The following is a 21,169-nucleotide window of genomic DNA, read 5'->3' on the forward strand; positions in this document are numbered from 1 at the left end:
ACAGTTGTGATATTAGCCTATAGTTTTACATGAATTAACCTACACAATGTTTTCTTAATTCATCAACAACCAATAAGATGAAACGCTAGGCATAACATCTCATTTAAAACATTGCATTATTACACAGCATGTGGCTGTTGTTTCTCAGCAGCACACACGCCTCTCCAACCTCTGCTATTGGCACAGCAGCACAGTGACACGATGACAGTCTGTGCTCCCACAGTAGTTGCTGTACTGGGGGACAATGGAAACAGGAAACCTGGTAACGGCATTGAACACAATAGAGGAAATGGGTTCCTGAGATGGAACTGCAATGTTTCACTCACAAGTCACAATGCCATGAAGCTTTCATCATTTTCAGAGCTACTGCAACACCAACATCATTCAACCATCTACTCATTTCCACTCAAGAGCATATCAAAAAAGGCCTTGGAACATGCCATGCAACAAAGGGGATTGTGGCTTTATACTCAGGACCCTTTGAAAATATAGTATTGCAATTCCATGATAAGAGTGATTCTGGGACTTGGGCTGTGTTTGAATACTCATATTAACTGCACTATTTGTGACGTGGATTGAGTACATGGTATACTTATTGATCATAGTAGGTCAAAAGTTCCCGGATGTCATACTAAATTCGTCAAAATATGAAGTATACACGCAGGCTTCACATTGTTTTTAGATTTGAAGAAATTGGTGGAAAATTTGCAGCCGAAGTACAACAAGAGTAGATATAATTACTTAAAGCAATGAATGTGACAAATGTTAAGAAAATATTGAGTAATGTAATGACGTTATGTTGGCTTACAATTTGTTTGCTACGTCGTCTTTACGAACCACATAACATATCATTACAGCAGTATGTACCATTTGCTAGCTAGCTACCTAACGGTAATGTTAGTTGGCTACTTATACATCAAGCTTGCCAGTATATTAACTATAGGCTAACTAACTACTTAACGTTTATTGACTTGATTATTCCCATCATTCTTAGCTTAGCTAAATGGTATAGTCTTTGTGCGTTCTCAATGGACATTCGGGTGCTTTCGTAAATTCATTCTGGCTATCTACTCCGATTTCAGAGCACTCGTCTGAGAGTACAAGAGCGCAGAATAATTCATTTACGAGCGCTCAACACCCATTGAATATGGCTGGGGTCAGTAAACTTTGCCAAAAAGAATAATGAAATGGTTGCAAGCAGCACAGTTACAGTCCTCAACGCTCTGGCTAACATGAAAACTGCTTAACTAGCTCTGCTAGGGCGAGTAACATGATCAGAGTGTTCCCATTGTGTTCTCATTGTGTCCCTCCTGATTCCTGCTTACAAGCAAAAATTAAAGCAGGAAGCACCAGTGACTCAGTCTATAAAAAAAGTGATCAGATGAAACAGATGCTAAACCACAGGACTGTTTTGCTAGCACAGGCTGGAATATGTTCCGGGATTCTTCCGATGTCATTGAGGAGTACACCACATCAGTCATTGGCTTAATCAATAAGTGCATCATTGACGTCATCCCCACAGTGACTGTACGTACATACCCAAACCAGAAGCCATGGATTATAGGCAACATTCACACTTAACTAAAGGGCAGAGCTGCCGACGAACCATCAACCAGGCAAAGTGTCAATACAGGAATAAGATCGAGTCGTACTACACTGGCTCCGACGCTTGTCGGATGTGGCAGGGCGTGCAAACTATTACAGACTACAAAGGGAAGCACAGCCGAGAGCTGCCCAGTGACACAAGCCTACCAGACAAGCTAAATAACTTATATGCTCGCTTTGAGGCAAGTAACACTGAAACATACATGAGAGCATCAGCTGTTCTGGACAACCGTGTGATCACGCTCTCTGCAGTTGATGTGAGTAAGACCTTTAAACAGGTCAACATTCACAAGGCCGCAGGGCGGCGGATTACCAGGACATGTACTCCGAGCATGCGCTGACCAACTAGCAAGTGTCTTCACTGACATTTTCAACCTCTCCCTGTCTGAGTCCATAATACCAACATGTTTTTAGCAGACCACCATAGTGCCTGTGCCTAAGAACACTAAGGTAACCTGCCTAAATGACTACCGACCCATAGCACTCACATCTGTAACCATGAAGTGCTTTGAAAGGCTGGTCGTGGCTCACAACACCATTATCCCAGAAACCCTAGACCCACTCCAATTTGCATACCGCCCCAACTAATCCACAGATGATGCAATCTCTATTGCACTCCACACTGCCCTTTCCCACCTGGACAAAAGGAACACTTAAGTGAGAATGCTATTAATAACTGACTACAGCTCAACACCATAGTGCCCTCAAAGCTCATCACTGAGCTAAGGACCATGGGACTAAACACCTCCCTCTGCAACTGGATCCTGAACTTCCTGACGGGCCGTCCCCAGGTGGTAAGGGTAGGTAACAACTAGAGGTCGACCGATTAATTGGAATGGCCGATTAATTAGGGCTGATTTCAAGTTCATATAACAATCGGAATCGGTATTTTTGGGCGCCGATTTAAAAAAAATAATCTTATACCTTTATTTAACTAGGCAAGTCATTTAAGAACACATTCTTATTTTCAATGACGGCCTAGGAACGGTGGGTTAACTGCCTTGTTCATGGACAGAATGACAGATTTTCACCTTGTCAGCTCAATCGTTGGACGACTGTACCTAACCATAAACACCAATGCCTTTCTTAAAATGAATACACAGATGTTTAAACCTGCATATTTAGCTAAAAGAAATCCAGGTTAGCAGGAAACATTAACTAGGTGAAATTGTGTCACTTCTCTTGCGTTCATTGCACGCAGAGTCAGGGTATATGCAACAGTATGGGCAGCCTGGCTCATTGCAAACTAATTTGCCAGAATTTTACATAATTATGACATAACATTGAAGGTTGTGCAATGTAACAAGATTATTTACACTCTGGGATGACACCCGTTCGATAAAATACCGAACGGTTCCGTATTTCACTGAAATAATAAATGTTTATGTTTTTGAAATGATAGTTTCCGGATTCGACTATATTAATGACCAAAGGCTCGTATTTCTGTGTGTTATTATTTTATAATTAAGTCTATGATTTGATAGAGCAGTCTGACTGAACGATGGTAGGCAGCAGCAGGCTCGTAAGCATTCATTCAAACTGCAATTTTGTGCGTTTTGCCAGCAGCTCTTCGCAAGCACAGCGCTGTTTATGACTTCAAGCCTATCAGCCTAATGGCTGGTGTAACTGATGTGAAATGGCTAGCTAGTTAGGGGGGGTGCGCGCTAATAGCGTTTCAAATGTCACTCGCTCTGAGACTTGGAGTAGTTATTCCTCTTGCTCTGCAAGGGCCGCGGCTTTTGTGGAGCGAGTGTGGCTGTTGTCGATGTGTTCCTGGTTTGAGCGCAGGTAGGGGCGAGGAGAGGGACGGAAGCTATACTGTTACACTGGCAACACTATAGTGCCTATAAGAACATCCACTAGTCAAAGGTATATGAAATACAAATGGTAGAGAGAAATAGTCCTATAAATACTATATTAACTACAACCGAAAACCTCTTACCTTGGAATATTGAAGTTTCACGTTAAAAGGAACCACCAACTTTCAGATGTTCTCATGTTCTGAGCAAAGAACTTAAACGTTAGCTTTTTTACATGGCACATATTGCACTTTTACTTCTCCAACACATTATTTAAACCAAATTGAACATGTTTCATTATTTATGAGGCTAAATAGATTTTTATTGATGTATTATATTAAGTTAAAATAAGTGTTCATTCAGTATTGTTGTAATTGTCATTATTTCAAATAAATAAAAATAAAAATTGGCCAATTAATCGGTATCAGATATTTTTTTTTTGGGGGGGGGGGTCCCCCAATAATCGGTATCGGTGTTGAAAAATCATAAATCGGTCGACCGCTAGTATATACTCATTAAGTATGTAGTACACAGTATGTTAGCATGGGTATACGAACACAGCTTCAGACTTTTCACCTTAAAATGCATACCAAACAAAAACCTGATTGTACTGTTGGTGCCATCATATGCTAAACCAAACTTTTGATCGGCACTGTTCAAGTAAATGCGTTTTAGTAAAATTGTGTGGAAATTGTTGAAAGTAGTCCTTGTGCATAGAATTGTATGGTTTGTTTAACTTTGTAATCATTGGTTTTTGTTTGACAGCATCACTGTTACCGTGGAATTGCCCGGTTGGATTCTGCACTCTCGAGCTGTGTTCGAATACTCATACTAACAGCACTATGTAGTATGATTACAGGTCATAGTATGGATATATGCAAAAAGTTCCCAGATTTCACACTACATTTGCCAAAATACGAAGTATACAAGCAGTGGAAACTATTTCCGTGCAGCAGTCACCAACGCTGTAGATAACACGAAAACAGCCTAACCAGCTCTGCTTGGCCAAGTAAAATGGTCAGAGAGAGGTGTTCTCTCATTTGTGTCTGGAAGTAGCTGGCAAGCTAGCCAACTTCAGCAAGTTAGCTTGGATGTTTGACTGCCGTTGTGGGGTCAGGATGCTCAGCTCAACCCTACTCCTTGTCCAGAACGGGCAGTGCTCGCTCTGAACTTATGAACGGACAACCTGACAACTCTCTGAATTTACAAACACACAAAGTCGTAAGATGTCTAGCAAGTTATTTATTATGCTAACCATCTAGCAAGAGGTTGCATAACAACAGCATCAACTTCTGGTCGACAGGTGAAGTATGCTCAACTGAAAGAATACCGTTAGTTTACAGTATACTAAAATAAACTAATAGTATATACTCATTAAGTATGTAGTATACAGTATGGGTATTTGAACACAGCTTCTGACTGACAAATCCCAAAGGCAGACCCAGTTTAAATTTGCTGTTTTTCACAGGGTCCACCCAATGTCACTGACAGAGCTAAGACCATCTTCCAAACAGACCCCTATTGACCTGACAATCATGCAGACTCCCTCAATGAATTGAATGATATCTCCAATCTGGTTTTATTATACAGTGCCTTCATAAAGTACTCATGCCCCTTGACTTATTTTTTTCTACAAATGATTGAAAATTAAACACAAATCTAATTAACATACAGGGCCAGTCAAAATATTGGACACACCTCAAATGAGCTCAGGTGCATCCAATTTCCTTTGATCACCCTTGAGATGTCGCTACAACTTGATTGGGGTCTACCTGTTGCCAATTCAATAGTTTGGACTTGACTTACACTGAACAAAAATATAAAATGTAACATGTCAAATGTAGGCTCCGTGAAATAAAACTTATCCCAGAAATGTTCCATATGCACGAAAAGCTTATTTCTCAAATGTTGTGCACGTTATTACCTTCTTGTTAGTGAGCATTTCTTCTTTGCCAAGATAATCCATCCACCTGACAGGTGGGGAATATCAAGAAGCTGATTAAATATAGTATGATTATTACACAGGTGCAACTTATGTTGGGGACAATAAAAGGTCACTAAAATGTGCAGTTTTGTCATACAACGCCAAAGACGTCTCAAGCTGAGGGAGTGTGCAATTGGCATGCTGACTGCAAGAATGTCCGCCAGAGCCGTTTCCAGAGAATTTAATGTTCATATCTTTACCATAAGCCACCTCGATTGTCATTGTAGAGAATTTGGCAGAATGTCCAACCAGCATAACAACCGCAGACCACGTGTAACCACACCAGCTCAGGTCCTCCACCTTGGTCTGAGGAATCTTTGAAATTGTTGACCGTTGCATTCATATTTTTGTTCCGTGTAGAAATAAACACACCTGTCTATATAAGATCCCACAGTTGACAGTGCATGTCAGAGCAGAAACTATACCATGAAGTCCAAGGAACTGTCTAGAAGATAGAATTAGAAGATCGGATATATGCCTCATCATAATTCTGGGAAGGGTATAAAACAATTTGAGTGTTGACAGTTTCCAAGAGCACAGTTGTCTCCATCATTGGGAAATTGGAAAAAATATGTTACTACCCAGACTCTGCCTAGAGCTGGCAGTCAAACCAAACTGAGCAACCATTCAAGAAGAATCTTGGTCAAATCAAATTTTATTTGTCACATGCGCCAAATAGAACAGGTGTTGACCTTACAGTGAAATACTTACTTACAAGCCCTTAAGCAACAATGCAGTTCAGAAAATACAAAAAAAGAAAGAGAACAGTCTATGACTAGTGCGGCTGGAGTCTTTGACAATTTTTAAGGCCTTCCTCTGACACCGCCTGCTATAGAGGTCCTGGATGGCAGGAAGCTCAGCACCGGTGATGTAATGGGCCGTACGCACTACACTCTGTAGTGCCTTGCGGTCGGAGGCCGAGCAGTTGCCATACTGGGCAGTGATGCAACCCGTCACAATGGTGTTGGAGTCGTGCCTGGCCGTGCAAAGCTTAAGTAGGCTACGCTGTTAGCTAGAAGAGTCCGCTGTTTCAGCCTCTGTAAGTGTCGATTGTATTTCTTTGCAGCGCATACATCATTTCAGATTTTCAAAATTTATGAAATCTCAAATCTAGTGCAAAGCCATAGCCAATACCGGACACTCATTCTACTAAACTCCCAACTCCATTTAATGGCAAGATTTTTATATTAATTTTTGATTATACTTTTGTAATGCTTTTTGTGGCATGGATCATAATTACAGTTACAGTCTACCAGGTTGCGTGATCCTTGTAATGTTACATGGAAAATACAACTAATGGGACGCAGAATTAAATGTATATCACACTCGCACAAATGCGACCAGTTATTTTTCATATTTGCATTAAAAAAAATCACTAGCAAATGCAAGTGAACTGTTGGCACTTTAGAGCCCACTGAATGTCCTCTTATGTTCGCTAACGTTAGCTTAAAACAATTTGTGTTTACCTTTCCACAACAACACAGAGGGGATTTGTGTCTGCCGGATTTGTCCATGTGTTTACGTACAGATGACAGTCAGCAAACTCAGCATCACAACAAACAGGAGGAGGGACAGACATTGGGTAGCTACGTCAAATAATAATGTATTAATCTCCTTTAAATCTTGACACAAACTCCGTAAATGTCTGTGTGTTGCAGCTCGAGAATCAGGATGTTAGATTTACTCAGTGGATGTATTTTTTATTACAAATGGTTTAAAAAATAATAATAATCAGGCTCTCTTCATTGGACAGAGAATTGCGTAGTTGGTACACAAAACGCGTGCATGTTGGCAGGTCTGCTGTATTGACGCTGTGCCTGTTTGATGGTTCGTCGGAGGGCATTGCGGGATTTCTTATAAGCTTCCGGGTTAGAGTCCCGCTCCTTCAAAGCGTCAGCTCTACCTTTTAGCCTGTAATCCATGGCTTCTGGTTGGGGTATGTGCGTACAGTCACTGTGGGGACAACGTCCTCGATGCACTTATTGATAAAGTCAGTGACTGATGTGGTGTACTCCTCAATGCCATTGGAAAAATACAGGAAAATATTCCAGTTTGTGCTAGCAAAACAGTCCTGTAGTTTAGCATGTGCTTCATCTGACCACTTTTTTTTACAGACACTGTTGCTTCCTATGGGATGCTTTTCCCACAGCAGGGACAGAGACTGGTAAGGATAAAGGGAACAAAATGAATGGAACCAAATGCAGGCAAATCCTCGATGAGAACCTGCTTCAGAATGCAAACAACCTTAGACTGGGGCAAAGATTGAAGTTCCAACAGGACAATGACCCCAAGCTTACAGCCAACGCAACGCTGGAATGGCTTCAGAACTAGAATTTATAAGTCCTTGAGTGGCCGAGCCAAAACCCAGACTTGAATCCCATTGAAAGTTCGAAAATTTCTAAAAACATGTTTTCACTTATCCATTATGGGGTAGTGTGTAGATGGTTAAGAAACACAAATGTAATACATTATGAATTCAGGCTGTAACAATAAAATGTGGAATAAGTCAAGGGGTATTAATAATTTCTGAAGGCACTGTATGTCCCATCTTTAGTCCACAAATAGAGAATAAGACAAGTGGCAAAACAGAAATCAAGGACTGCTGACAAATGTGATTTAACGTATATCAAAACATGGATGACGTCTCGATTTCTTTGCAGAATAGAATAGATATGGACCATCCTAAACCACTGATTACAATCGGTATGCAACTATATTGTTTTGACATAACTTGTACTGTTTGCCACACATTTCAGCACAGCAAATTAATTTCAAGCGTTGCAATACAATAAAATATGATATTATATAATGGCTAGCTACAACTGTACGCTTCCAATCTGTCAAATGATGGGAGTAGAAACAAGCCAATGCATGTTAGCTACTCTGCATCAACAGAAAAAGTCGCGAGCTCGCTTCGGTAGCTTTGGTTTAGCTGTAGCATCAAGCTACTGTATAGCCTAGCTAGCTAGCCGACCAAAATGTCTCATTTCGACTTACCACTAACAATCCGCAAGTGTTTCAGACGTGTCAGGACATCTTTTTTTGGATCCAACACTTTCTGTGTAGATTTTTTGACGTCCCCATGAGGCTTTTTGGAAAACATTCCGAAAGCAGGAGACGAAAGAATTTGTAGGGAGCAAGCCCCTTCTAATCTTCTTCAAACGATAGCTAACCACAAGTGAGCTGTGGGACCGTTGTCATTTGATGTAACGTTACTGCGACCTAACAGTCTTATGGACGATAAAATGTATATAAATAGATAAAATTAATTGAGAGGTGTGCATTTTCCAGAAGAAAAGCGTATGTAAAATGTTGCTACCCTCTCCGTAACCCAACCAACACACCTCTCCGCAAAATCTCAAAACATGGCGGAGTTTGAGATATGAAAAACAAGGTAATGGAAATCAGAGCAATTCAACTACGTTACAGGGTAGTGAAATAATGTAGTGGCTGGTTTGATTCATTAAAACATTGTACATGACATTCAGAACCTAATAAATGGCATAATGTTGCCCAAGCAAGAAAGCAATCTGTAATTGTAATTTCAAAGACCACTCAATGAAAACGCTAAAGTTTCACATTATATGGAAAAGTGAATCGATGGCTTTTTCTTCAAGTGTTTATCATGTTGATCTGTCAGACTTCTGTCTGTGTTCTGTCTAACAAGAGGCGGAGAGAGATCTATGTCTCAGAGAGAGATATATTATATATTTCACTTGCTTTGGCAATGTTAACATATGTTTCCCATGCCAATAAAGTCCTTGAATTAATTGAATTCAGAGAGAGAGAGTTGTTGCTTTCATATTTTTATGTGTATCATTCCGCTTTGACAACATTGAACACCATTCGTGCCATTAAAGCATATTGAATTTGATAGAGAAAGAGTGACCAAAGTGGTGCCAAAAGCTTGACAGTGGAGGCAATAGTAATTAGGAGGTGAGGGAGTGGATGGAAGAGGGTCCCTGACTCCCTTTCTCCAAATGCACTGATTTGATTGGAACTGGACAGGTAACAGCACATTACTGAAGCCATGCAACACATTGCTTTCCCTGTTCTGTGATTTCAGTGGTGATCTGAAAGCTAATTTAGCAAAGTGAAAGTAGTGTAACTAGATATTTACTTACATCAGGTTTGAATAGGCTTGAATTATCAGCATATTAATTGAAAATTCGAGACAATTTTCTCATCTAAACTTTTCTTGATTTGATTTGTATGGTCTAACGAGGTGCGCTGCTTTGTCAAACCCTGCGGAGTGTAGTTTGATTCCTCCCTTTTTGTTCGATTACTTAATGGTGAAGTCGTTGTAAAAAAAACTACAATTCCCTAGCGTCGCAGTATACGTCGATTACTTTAGGGGGAAATCGTTTTAAAGAAACTACAATTCCCTAGCATCGAAATCTCCGTCAACCACAGCGACTGTAAAAAGAATATGATCATGTCATATTCTTTGTTGTTTAATTAGTTAAAACCTGCATTTCCCCCTAGCAGGGATTTTTTTTGCATGTTTCAGTGCAACAACAAAAAAAGTGTCACCTTTTTGGGCCCTCACCAGTTTGCATCAATTTGATGAGATGGGTTCGGGTCCTCTTAACTGTATCATGTCACGTGTGTGTCTGTAGGTGTAAATATAACTAGTGTGAGCTCCAAAAGTATTGGGAAGGTGATACATTTTTTGTTGTTTTGACTCTGTACTCCATCACTTTGGATTCAAATCAAATCAAATGTATTTATATAGCCCTTTTACATCAGCTGATATATCAAAGTGCTGTACAGAAACCCAGCCTAGAACCCCAAACAGCAAGCAATGCAGGTGTAGAAGCACGGTGGCTAGGAAAAACTCCCTAGAAAGGCCAAAACCTAGGAAGAAACCTAGAGAGGAACCAGGCTATGTGGGGTGGCCATTCCTCTTCTGGCTGTGCCGGGTGGAGATTATAACAGAACATGGCCAAGATGTTCAAATCTTCATAAATGACCAGCATGGTCAAATAATAATAATCACAGTAGTTGTCGAGGGTGCAACAAGTCAGCACCTCAGGAGTAAATGTCAGTTGGCTTTTCATAGCCGATCATTGAGAGTATCTCTACCGCTCCTGCTGTCTCTAGAGAGTTGAAAACAGCAGGTCTGGGACAGGTAGCACGTCCGGTGAACAGGTCAGGGTTCCATAGCCGCAGGCAGAACAGTTGAAACTGGAGCAGCAGCACGGCCAGGTGGACTGGGGACAACAAGGAGTCATCAGGCCAGGTAGTCCTGAGGCATGGTCCTAGGGCTCAGGTCCTCCGAGAGAGAGAAAGAAAGAGTGAATTAGAGAGAGCATACTTAAATTCACACAGGACACCGGATAAGACAGGAGAAATACTCCAGATATAACAGACTGACCCTATCCCCCCCGACACACAAACTACTGCAGCATAAATACTGGAGGCGGAGACAGGAGGGGTTACAATTTAACATTAGACAATGAGGTGCTGACTGTCAGATTTAATTTGATGGTATGTTCATCCATATCAGGTGAACAGTCTAGAAATTACAGCACTTTTTGTACATAGTCCCCCCATTTTAAGGGGCCAAAGGCATTGGGACAAATTCACTTGTGTATTAAAGTAGTCAAAATGTTTGTATTTGATCCCATATTCCTAGCATGCAATGATTACATCAAGCTTGGGAATTTACGAGCTTGTTGGATGCATTGGCTGTTTGTTTTGGTTATGTTTCAGATAATTTTGTGCCCAACAGAAATCAATGGTAAATCATGTATTGTGTCATTTTGGAGTCACTTTTATTGTAAATAAGAATTGAATGTTTATTAACACTTCTACATTAATGTTGACTCTACCATGATTACGGCTAGTCGTGAATGATGAGAATGTTAGATGAACAAACATACATGCTAACCTCTCACCATTACAATAACTGGAGGTTAGCATTTCATTGGGGGTTATGATATTTCTCCTCATCATTATTCACGATTCATTCAGGACTATCCGTAACTAAATTAAAGCTGAAAGTCTGCACTTTAACCTCATAGTCATTGTAGAATTTAAAATCCAAAGTGCTGGAGTACAGAGCTAAAACAACAACAAAAATGGTCACTGTTCCAATACTTTTGGAGCTCACTGTATGTTCCAATACCATTTTTAGTGGGCAAGATAAAAACAGATATGGAGAAAATGAATTTCCAGACTCTGATTTTCTACAGGTTTGCCTTAACAGTAGCTCAAAGCCATAGGATAAATGTACAATATAAATGGACCAACACTGTTAGATCTATAGAAAGTTACAGTATATCAGCCTCCAATGTACTGTAACCTTGCCAAATATCCATTATTCTCTCTTGCCATACCTGTCTCTGCCAGTTCTACTTCTTGTATTTTTTTATCACCTATTATATTACTGGTAGGGTACCTGAAATGACTGTCTATACCTTTAAGTTGGCTAAATGTCTTACACCTTCCAATGTAGTATTCATTTGTTTCTTGCTGTCTGTCTTAATGACACTCATACTGCACTTCCAGATGCTGTGTGTGGCCTAGAGCAGAACCAACATGTGTCTTAAAGATGTAGTCCGGGATCTTAAGTGGATGACGTAACATACAATTGTGCACAATTTTCAGGGACTTGTTGGGTTCATGAGAACTACTTTTAAAACTACTGGCTCAAATTATACAAAAGCTCTGGAGCATCATTTTGGGCCTGCATGTTTTAACCTTTAAATTGAGCAGGTTTTACGAAAGATATGCTCCTAAACCATAGAGAGCTGGAGTAGTAGCTGGAGTAGTTTGGAGATTTGGAGATTCAAATAGATAAAGATTCTAGCAACACCCTCACCATCTACCACAGCCAGTTTCTTCTACCTAAACAGCCAAGTGTTATTATTCATATGACTTGGGTTAGAAAGCTTTTTTACTTGCCCAAACTCTACTGCCAAGAATAAGCTCAATATTTTAAATGTGAATTGTTGGGCACCAATGTGAATGTTGGTTAGAAAAGAATGAACTGTTTTGTTCTTAAAACTGACTTGGAAGGGATATGTTTGGGAGCAAGATTTCAGCATGTAGTCAGTAGTATGTTCTTGTCCTAAAGCCTTTTGGGATAAAGTATCAATATGAATGTGTGGTATTAAAGTATTTCTATTCCATCATGACTGCCTGGTTGCACATTGTAAACATTAGAACAGTTGGCTAAACAAAACAAACATGGTGATATAATACATAGCTATGAATATGTCCTTACATGCGTTTTTGAAAATGGTAATAAAACCAGAATAAAAACATTGACAGTTCAACGTCTGACAGATGTGAGAGTGACAGCTACCGGGGGTGTCGCTGTTTCCATTCCAACCCGTACCGCAGCTGATGATTCGTGGCTGTCGTGTTTTGGTCTCTGCTAACGCCGGAGTCTGAAGATGACAGCGAGAAAGTCTGGGTCACGACTCGAGACCGAGATAGAACGGTGCCGTTCGGAAGGGCAATGGGACAAGATACCAGAGCTCGTACGGCAGCTGTCTGCTAAACTAATATCAAACGGTAAGAAATATGTCTGCGATTCGTGATTTACTTTTGCTCTGCGGTTCATTCAGCGTTTTGGGGCCTGGACAGGGAGCAGAATCCAAGGGCTTTCTTAACCACGTCAACGTGAATGCAATTTCCATTGCGAGTCGGTTCCAGCTAGCCAGCCATTTCTAGGTCATCTGTAAAAACGAAATGGTTATCTTTAAACACCGTAATGGTTTATAACTATTTAGCGAAAACACCAAAGCTCATTTGAGTGTGCATACGCGCTCACTTCCTATTTCTTGTTTTGACAGTTTTCTGTAATTTAAGGCAGGGCTAGCCAGCCTAGCTACCACCGTGTGCCTAGCTAAACTTGTCTTGGGCAGAGAGTATTCCCGGCGCTATGCATACTGGTTGAACGTTTTCACTCAGGAAAATGTTCTAAAATATTTTACTGAGCTAGCTTAACGTTAGCTGTCTTACCAGTTGCATAAGGTAGGCTCCATAAACATAGTTTAAGAATCTAACGTTACTTGTACTCCTGGCTGCATATCAATAACATCGGGCGACTAACTACTTAATGAAATGAACAAAAACTCAATTGAAATCTTTGAGCAGTGAGTATCCTTCAAGGAGGTGAGAAATATTTGCGGTCTTTGCAGATTTGTGTTCCGTTGGTGTTTGTTGGTCGTCACTAGTTACCACAGCCACAAAGTCATGAACCTGCCTATTCCTAAAATGTATCATCTTAAAATCTAATTTGAAACCTTAACCACACTGCTAACCTTATGCATAACCCTAACCCAAAACGAAGACTAAAAAGCACGTTTCTGCTTTCATAGATTTTACGAAATGGGCCATTTCTACTTTGTGGCTGTGGTAACTAGTGGAAAACCTGTAAGCAGGAAGTCACTGAGATGGTATGATGATGTCATATTGCTGACTTCACCTTGAAATATCTTATTTTGGAATTAATGTATGTTTATTGATGTAAACTGACAGGCATACATACCTATGTCAGTCAGACCAGAGGGTCACACTCTCCTGTCATGCATAATGGGCCAGTTAAACTCGTAACAAACTGGATTAGCCAACAAGTCCCCTTAAAAGCGTGGCATTGAGGGGTTGAATAACACTCATACTACTAATCTTGTACAAACCTAGGCCTATAATCTTCTAGTCTTACAAACATTGCACCACACCAGGCTTCTCAATGTGTAGTGAGTTGTCTTTTTGCATCACGGAGAATGAGAGTTAGCCTGCCCAGTTCCAACCAGCAGTTTTGGTCCTCCCTATTTAGAGCTCGCCAACTTGTAGTCCTAATAACCGGAAGTTAGTTACTTCTGGTTCGTTCAGCCAATCCTATGGGAAAATAACAGGGTTTTAGGATCAATGGCGAAAATAAGGTCTGAGGTTAACACAGGCTTAAGAGATCTTATACGTTTTGTTCTTTGCTATAGTATCAGTCAGTTAACATGAATATTGAAGCCTTTGTGCTTTGTTTTTTAAATTTGATTACATACAATAAATGCTTCATAATTCACAAAAAGTGAGGTTTGCTGATGAAAGTGATCTCGTAGAACAAAACGTGTAAGATCTCCTTAACCTGGGTTCAACACAGACCTTATTTTTGGCATTTATCCCAAAACCGTACAAAAACTGCATTCATTTCCCGTTTGGCTTTGTCCAACGAACCATGGCGAAGTTAGTGCCTACAAAAAGACGCCATTACTATTGCTCTCTCTTTGCTCTTATCCCTGAGTCATTCCACCTCAAAAAGGACAAACGAGAGGATTTCGACACCCACCATCTCAAGTCGTTTCTGTAGTTAGAAACGGATAAGATTAGCATTCCTGAAACATATTATTTTGTTGAAATATAATTTGATCTCTAAGAAATTAAACTAATTGATTGCCCCCAAATTGGCCATTTTAATATATAGGATTCATATAATCTTCAATAAGTATAGTACCTAACATCCAATTTGGACCATAATTCCTCCTAATAATGAAGTAGCCTAGTGGTTAGAGCATTGGGCCCGTAACCAAAAGGTTGCTGGATTGAATCCCTGAGCTGACAAGGTAAAAATCTGGCGTTCTGCCCCTGAGCAATGCGGTTAACCCACTGTTCCCCTGGCGCTGAAGACATGGATGTCAATTTAAGGCAGCCCCTCGTACCTCTCTGATTCAGAGGGGTTGGGTTAAATGCGGAAGACCCATATCAATTGAAGGCATTCAGTTGTACAGCTGACTAGGTACCCCCCTTTCCCCGTAAGACATGAGGAATTCAATAAAATTATCAAAACCCACTGACCCCCACGACAATCCTACACCAAGAACCTATATACAGTTTCAGTTTTCTATGTCTGACAAGTAGTATGGAGATGCTGCTTGTAGTATTGCTTCTTCATTTTTTTGTAATTTATTCCCTGTGAATCTAGTGATGGGTTTTTCCCCTGTTCAGAGAAATTAGCCATTGAAGTCGCTTGCACTATTTACCATAGTGTGAAAGTACTGCGTTATGCCCACTAGATGCCACTGTTCATGCTACTACCACCACATCCATTTTACTGGTCTCTTGTGTTTATTAAATAGATCACAACATTTTCTTTGCAACTTTGGGTAGAAAACCAATAGCTTTTGCTGACGATCAAAATAAATTGTATGGTCATCCTCACAATTCAAGCCAGTCCGCCCTGAAAGCAATTCAGTTTGTCCTTCTCTTAGGCTTAATTTATGTCCAGGAAACGACCCCTCTGTGTGTGGTTTATTCCGTTAAAAACAATTGGTCTGGATAAGTTAGACCATTCCTTGCATACAAGCAAACCATTAGGCTTTAGTTCTAATGGTAGTAATGTTATGGTCTCTAATGGTCTTCAAATAGTGAAAGTCCCAAACACACACTGTATAGCAGGGATCATCAACTAGATTCAGCCGCTGGACAATTTATATATTTTTTGAGCAGATGGTTAGGGAGCCAGAACATAATTACAAAAAATGTGTAGACTCAGACTGCAAATTGAACGCAAGAAGACCAAACAGAATATTTGACTACAACTAATCATTTCAAACCTTGCTTACATTTGTATACAGTCACATATATCTTTGTATTATGTGTGGCAATGCTTTGGAACAGAGGTCTTAAATTAAAACCACTTGGAGCTGATTTTCTGGTGTTTTTACAACAAAACAATTGAAATAATGGTTTTGGGCTGGGTTTAATGGTAAATGTCACTCATCACCCTACAAATATAGCTGTTTTCTTATTGAGAATCATGTTACTGCCATGCAATGGTTTTTAATTTGATTATTTTATTAGGGTTGTCACAACATTTTAGTCACTATCCCTTAGGTGGCTTTTGACCATTTTACTCAATGATAAGAATACGTTTGGTCCAAATTGGATGTTGGGTACTGTATTTGTTGAATATTATGTGAAGCTATCAATTAAAAGGGACCGTTTGTGTGCAATCAATTAGCTTGATTTCTCAGAGATCAAATTAGATTTCAGAACAATCTGAGATGGTGGGTGTCATGGCTTGCTGAAATTATGACCCCCCCCCCCTCCCATCAACTTTTCTGAATACTGATGCTATAGTATTGTACAGATTGTTTGAGATTCTGCGTATTAGTCGGGGTTGACTGATCTGTCTTTACTGTGATATATTATTGGAACATGATGTGTGTTGTCATTCCACCTATGAATCTGGTAGTTAGCCTAGTTGGTAAGAAATCAGTGGCTTGTTCTAGGTCATATTCATTAGTGAACATCATAGAAAAACACAGCAAACTTTTTGCGCTGGAAAACAAAAACACGTTTGTTATTGGACAAGGTCAGGTAGTCCTTCCCGGTTTCAATCCATTTCCATTTCTTTAACTTACCTCATTTGCACTCACTGTATATAGACATTTTGTTTTCTTTTGTTCTACTGTATTATTGACTGTATGTTTTGTTTGTTCCATGTGTAACTCTGTGTTGTTGTATGTGTCGAATTGCTACGCTTTATCTTGGCCAGGTCGCAGTTGCAAATGAGAACTTGTTCTCAACTAGCCTACCTGGTTAAATAAAGGTGAAATAAAATAAAATAACACATTTGGTGCCTTTTGAATACAAGACCCTGTTGAACTGGGAGGGTAGTCTAAGGGTAGTCTAAACTGTGTTTCAGATGACCTGGGGGAGCTGCTGCTGGGGGAGGCCAAGCTCCAGCAGTACATCAAGGAGAACCCCATCAAGCAGGGGGCCAGCCCCAGGGGCCCAAGACCCAGGCTAGTGGAGGTCCACAAACACCTGACCGCTGCCCTGGACCGAGGGAACCTCAAGGTAGTTGATGTAACACAGTAGACTTCACCTATGACCATTATATTAGTATACATCATCTGTCTACTTTTCAGTCTATTTCAGTCTTGTAATAGTGTTATAACAGTGTAGTGCAGTCTTCAATGCTGAGCGATTAGTGATTTTTGAGGTCTGTTTCGGTTCGATTATTAAAAAGTAATCACGGTTTTCCATTTTGGTTTTGATTATTTGGATTGAATGCTTTAACAACATAGAATAAAACAATTATTAAAAGTCCTGTGATGGTAGTGACTGCCCATTACTGCTTATCACTTATTAACCATCATTTATTTGCATAACTTGAATAAGATATTTTATTTGATGACTTTCTTATTTCATTCCAAGTCAGTCTAATTTCTATAGAGTTCTTGCCTATGCTGCCTGACAAAATGAATCTTTTAGTAATTTTTCAAAGTAAATAAGGCATACATTTATGACTGATGAAAACCAACTATCAATCACTCAGATCATGTATTTTACCTCGCGAAGCAACAGCTGCTCTATATCCACGATTGCGCATTCTTCTCTCTGTCTCCGCCCCACACCAACCTAACGTAGCAGGCGTAAAACAAACAGGTCAGACAAGGAGATTCATAATGGATTGTCATTGTAGTTAATTACCAGGTTTTATGCACTAAATTACCTATAATATTGGCCTGTTGGAAACTACAACTCCCTACTACATCTCACAGTTCAAGCTGGATCTGATTTATCTCTTGAGAAACTGTGCAATATGCGCGTTGAGCTCACAGAAAACAAACACCCAAAATGGAATTGATGTCGGTCAATTAGTTGTTTAAAAAACGAAAAATAACTGAAATTTCAGTTAATTGCTCAGAACTACCAGACTTATAACAGTATTCTAATACTACAAAAGGTAACACTGGTTTAATCAGTATCTGGCTTTACACTCACTGCCTTTCCAAACTGAGAGAATCCCCTTTGAATTATAGAACCTCATAACACTGCATCACTCCCTCGTGCAGATTCTATGCCCTCTTTTTCTCTGAAGCGTGTACATTTAGCTACACGTCTTTGTGTGCAGGAGAAAACAACACTATCTGTCTCTTCTCTTTCCTTTCGTGCCCAGCCGGACTACATGCAAGAGGCCAGCATGTTAATGGCCAAGCTGTCCTACGTGGAGGGAGACTACAGTGAAGCCATCAACCAGTATGGCAAAGTGACCCTGGACGAGCTGGCGCTGGTGGGAGCCCCTGTCTACCGTCTCTCCATGATCGCCGAGGCATACGCTACCAAAGGTAAGAGCCTTGGGTACCAATTGTAGTATGCCTTCACATTACACCAGTCTGGGTTTTTCCAGGCTAAAAAAGAGGCATAAGGTGGAGGGCGTGATAAAACCTCTGGGTGGCCCGTCACAAAATACCCTGTGCGTGAAGAACCCTGCAAGTATTTCCCAAATCAAAATCTAGACACACATTTTTGTTTCAAGGGGACAGAGGTATGGTTTGGGAAGCTGCATAACCAGTGTTACCCGTTAATACATGGTGTAGCCAGCTAAATAAAAAAAACGAGCCAGCCAGGAAGTTCCGGGCTGGGGGGGGTCCGTTTTTTGTTGCAGAATGTGCTCTATTTTGATGGCCTCTGGTACATTCTAATGCCTTGATTCCATCTGAAATACACAGGTGACTTACTGAATACTTTAACGACTTTACTTCACAGATTGGTAAAATTAGTTGTGGTATTGAGTAGAAAGGCTTTACAATAACAATTACTGAAAATGTATGAATTCAGTGTGTTGTTTTGGATATCGTTTAGACCTATATGATCAGGACTATTTTCTAAGTAAAATAACCTTTTTTTAACATTCAATCTGTCTTCTCTTGAGATTAAAGTCTTTTTTACAGCGTTACTACAAGATATGAATTGCCACTGATGTTTGTTCTTCAAATTATGTATTTTATTGTCTCTGCTGCTGTGGACACAGGAAAACCAATGTAATTTGGTTGAACTATCCCTTAGAATTTGGCCTGTCAATCAATCACTGTGGGTGGGATTGTCAGGGGAGGGGGCAGTATGTTTGTGAGTCACAGAGTTTCAGACCTGTCAATCAATCACTGTGGGTGGGATTTTGGCGGAAGGAAGGCTGTAGATTACACTAATATTTATAAATAGATTACTAATCTTACAAGTTCATTTATTGTGGCAAAAAATACATCCAGTCTGCTCTTTCAGCTTAGTTTATTGTGGCAAAGATGTAAGTAAACATGGATTCCCTGTTGAGGAATAATATAGAATTGCAGTAAATTAGTTACCCCTGCCAGATTGTACAACCCCAAGTCTCGTTAAATAAAGGTTAAAAAAATTATATAAGTCAGGTACCCAAGAATAAACCTACAGGTATGATTTGAAGATTGAAGCAGGTGTTAAACATGGGCTTTGCTACTCAGTAAACAGCAGTTGACTACTACATTGTCAACACTTTAATAAAATCAGAAGCCTATATCAACATCTATAATACCATATAAGTTTCATGCCATTAGCTTTTATAACCTTCAATCTGTTTTCTTGTATCATATTTTGGACCAGAATGAGGCTCTCTCTCCACTACCTATTGTTCCTGCAGTGAGGATTCAACATCTTCATCAAATGTTTTCATTATTTATCGGCAGATAGTGACCAAAAAGCAATAATAGCCTACCAGTATTCAAATTAGTGTGCCAAATGAATGGCTCTCTCACCGATGCAATTTGGTTCCATTCACCCAAAAAGAGCTGTTCAAAAAGAGCCGAACAACCCATCACTCGTCTACACTGATGAGTCACTTTAGCGGACACTGGCAAGTCTCGACATGGTCTTTGAATCCTAGGAAAATACAAACAACATCTTTTAGTTTACTTGTCCCGACACGATACAATCGACATAAAACTACGTTGTGTGATTTATGAAGAGCAAAGGGATATAGGAGATGGACTTTATTCAGTTCGTTCGTCACCTCTTAGAAACTAGTCAACACAAGCAACAGTAAATAGCCTATGCACCCCGAATCCGTGGTTGGCTGTAGGCCTTTGAAACACGCAAAAGAAAATCAATGAATGTGCCACAAAACAATAATGAAGTGGATTTCCACTCATTGCTAGTTGCTTGTAAATTCACTCACCAGGAGTCAATGAAGCAACATGCGCTCCTTCTGTGAAAATAAAATTGACTGTAGCCAACCACAGTGCACAAAAATAACACTGGTACTGAGAGGCAGGACCAACAACAGACTGACAAACCAGCAGTGTTTCTCTCTCATCGCTTGCTTTGTGACTGACAGGCACCTGTCCTATCAATATACTGTATAACTAGAAGATGCGTATTGTTCATTCTCGTGGGAGAAGGCTATACAGACTTTTCTGACTAGCAAATGTAAACTTTTTTTTAAATGAAAAGTGGAAGAAGGAGACGGCTGACAATTAGTCTATCAGCTGTTTAGCCGACCTCAAGCGCTTGGAAAACACTGCATAACCCGAGTTTCTATTCAACCGCCAAGCCTCAGCTCGATCTCAACTCTGCTTCAGTGCTTTACTCTACTTTACACATTCCATTCCAGTCATTTTGGTGACCAGCTTGATAGGAAGTGTCATCCGTCAATTCCCAAGGATGTTGAGCCTAATCTGAAACCAAACCTGAGGCTGAGGACAGGAACGACCTCCGCGGAGTCATCAAATGAGTAAAAGGACAATCCAGGAATAAGGTAGAATCCTATTACACAGGCTTTCGACCCCCGCAGCATGTGGCAGAGCTACAGTCCGTTACAGATTACAGAAGAAGACCCAGCTGTGATCTGCCCAATGATGCTTCTCTCCAAGACAAACTCAATGCATTTTGTTTTGCATGCTTCGACAATCGCAACATCGTGTCGGGTGTGAGGGCCGCCACCGACCCCTTAGGATTGGGTAATCTTGCGCTCCGAGGCTGACGTGAGTAAGGTCTTTAATCAGGTTAACATCTA

General features: G+C 40.2%; 2 protein-coding genes and 1 long non-coding RNA gene across 4 annotated transcripts in view; 1 reads left to right on the plus strand and 2 right to left on the minus strand.

The window, feature by feature from the left end:
* LOC112244970 (ral GTPase-activating protein subunit alpha-1-like) overlaps positions 1-8,771 on the minus strand; it is a 77,651-nt gene extending 68,880 nt beyond the window's left edge. The window contains 1 exon segment of the mRNA XM_024412881.2: positions 8,386-8,771. Coding sequence (XP_024268649.2) covers positions 8,386-8,491 — 106 coding nt within the window. The 5' untranslated portion in view covers positions 8,492-8,771.
* A 2,676-nt stretch (positions 8,772-11,447) lies between these two features.
* On the minus strand, positions 11,448-13,778 carry LOC121847727. The gene is made up of 3 exons (XR_006084551.1): positions 13,363-13,778; positions 12,944-13,076; positions 11,448-12,785 (listed from the first exon to the last, which is right to left on the minus strand). It is a non-coding gene; the product is annotated as an uncharacterized LOC121847727 (long non-coding RNA).
* The window catches only part of LOC112244960 (tetratricopeptide repeat protein 7B), a 62,637-nt gene continuing 54,178 nt past the window's right edge, over positions 12,711-21,169 (plus strand). The window contains exons 1-3 of one of the 2 annotated variants that reach the window (XM_024412865.2): positions 12,711-12,912; positions 17,045-17,199; positions 18,305-18,473. In XM_024412865.2, the coding sequence (XP_024268633.1) occupies positions 12,792-12,912; positions 17,045-17,199; positions 18,305-18,473 (445 nt within the window). In that variant the 5' untranslated portion in view covers positions 12,711-12,791. The remainder of the gene's footprint in view (positions 12,913-17,044; positions 17,200-18,304; positions 18,474-21,169) is intronic. The other variant, XM_024412866.2, reaches the window with a different exon arrangement.

The sequence above is a fragment of the Oncorhynchus tshawytscha genome, linkage group LG11, assembly GCF_018296145.1.
Source record: "Oncorhynchus tshawytscha isolate Ot180627B linkage group LG11, Otsh_v2.0, whole genome shotgun sequence".
Lineage (NCBI taxonomy): Eukaryota > Metazoa > Chordata > Actinopteri > Salmoniformes > Salmonidae > Oncorhynchus > Oncorhynchus tshawytscha.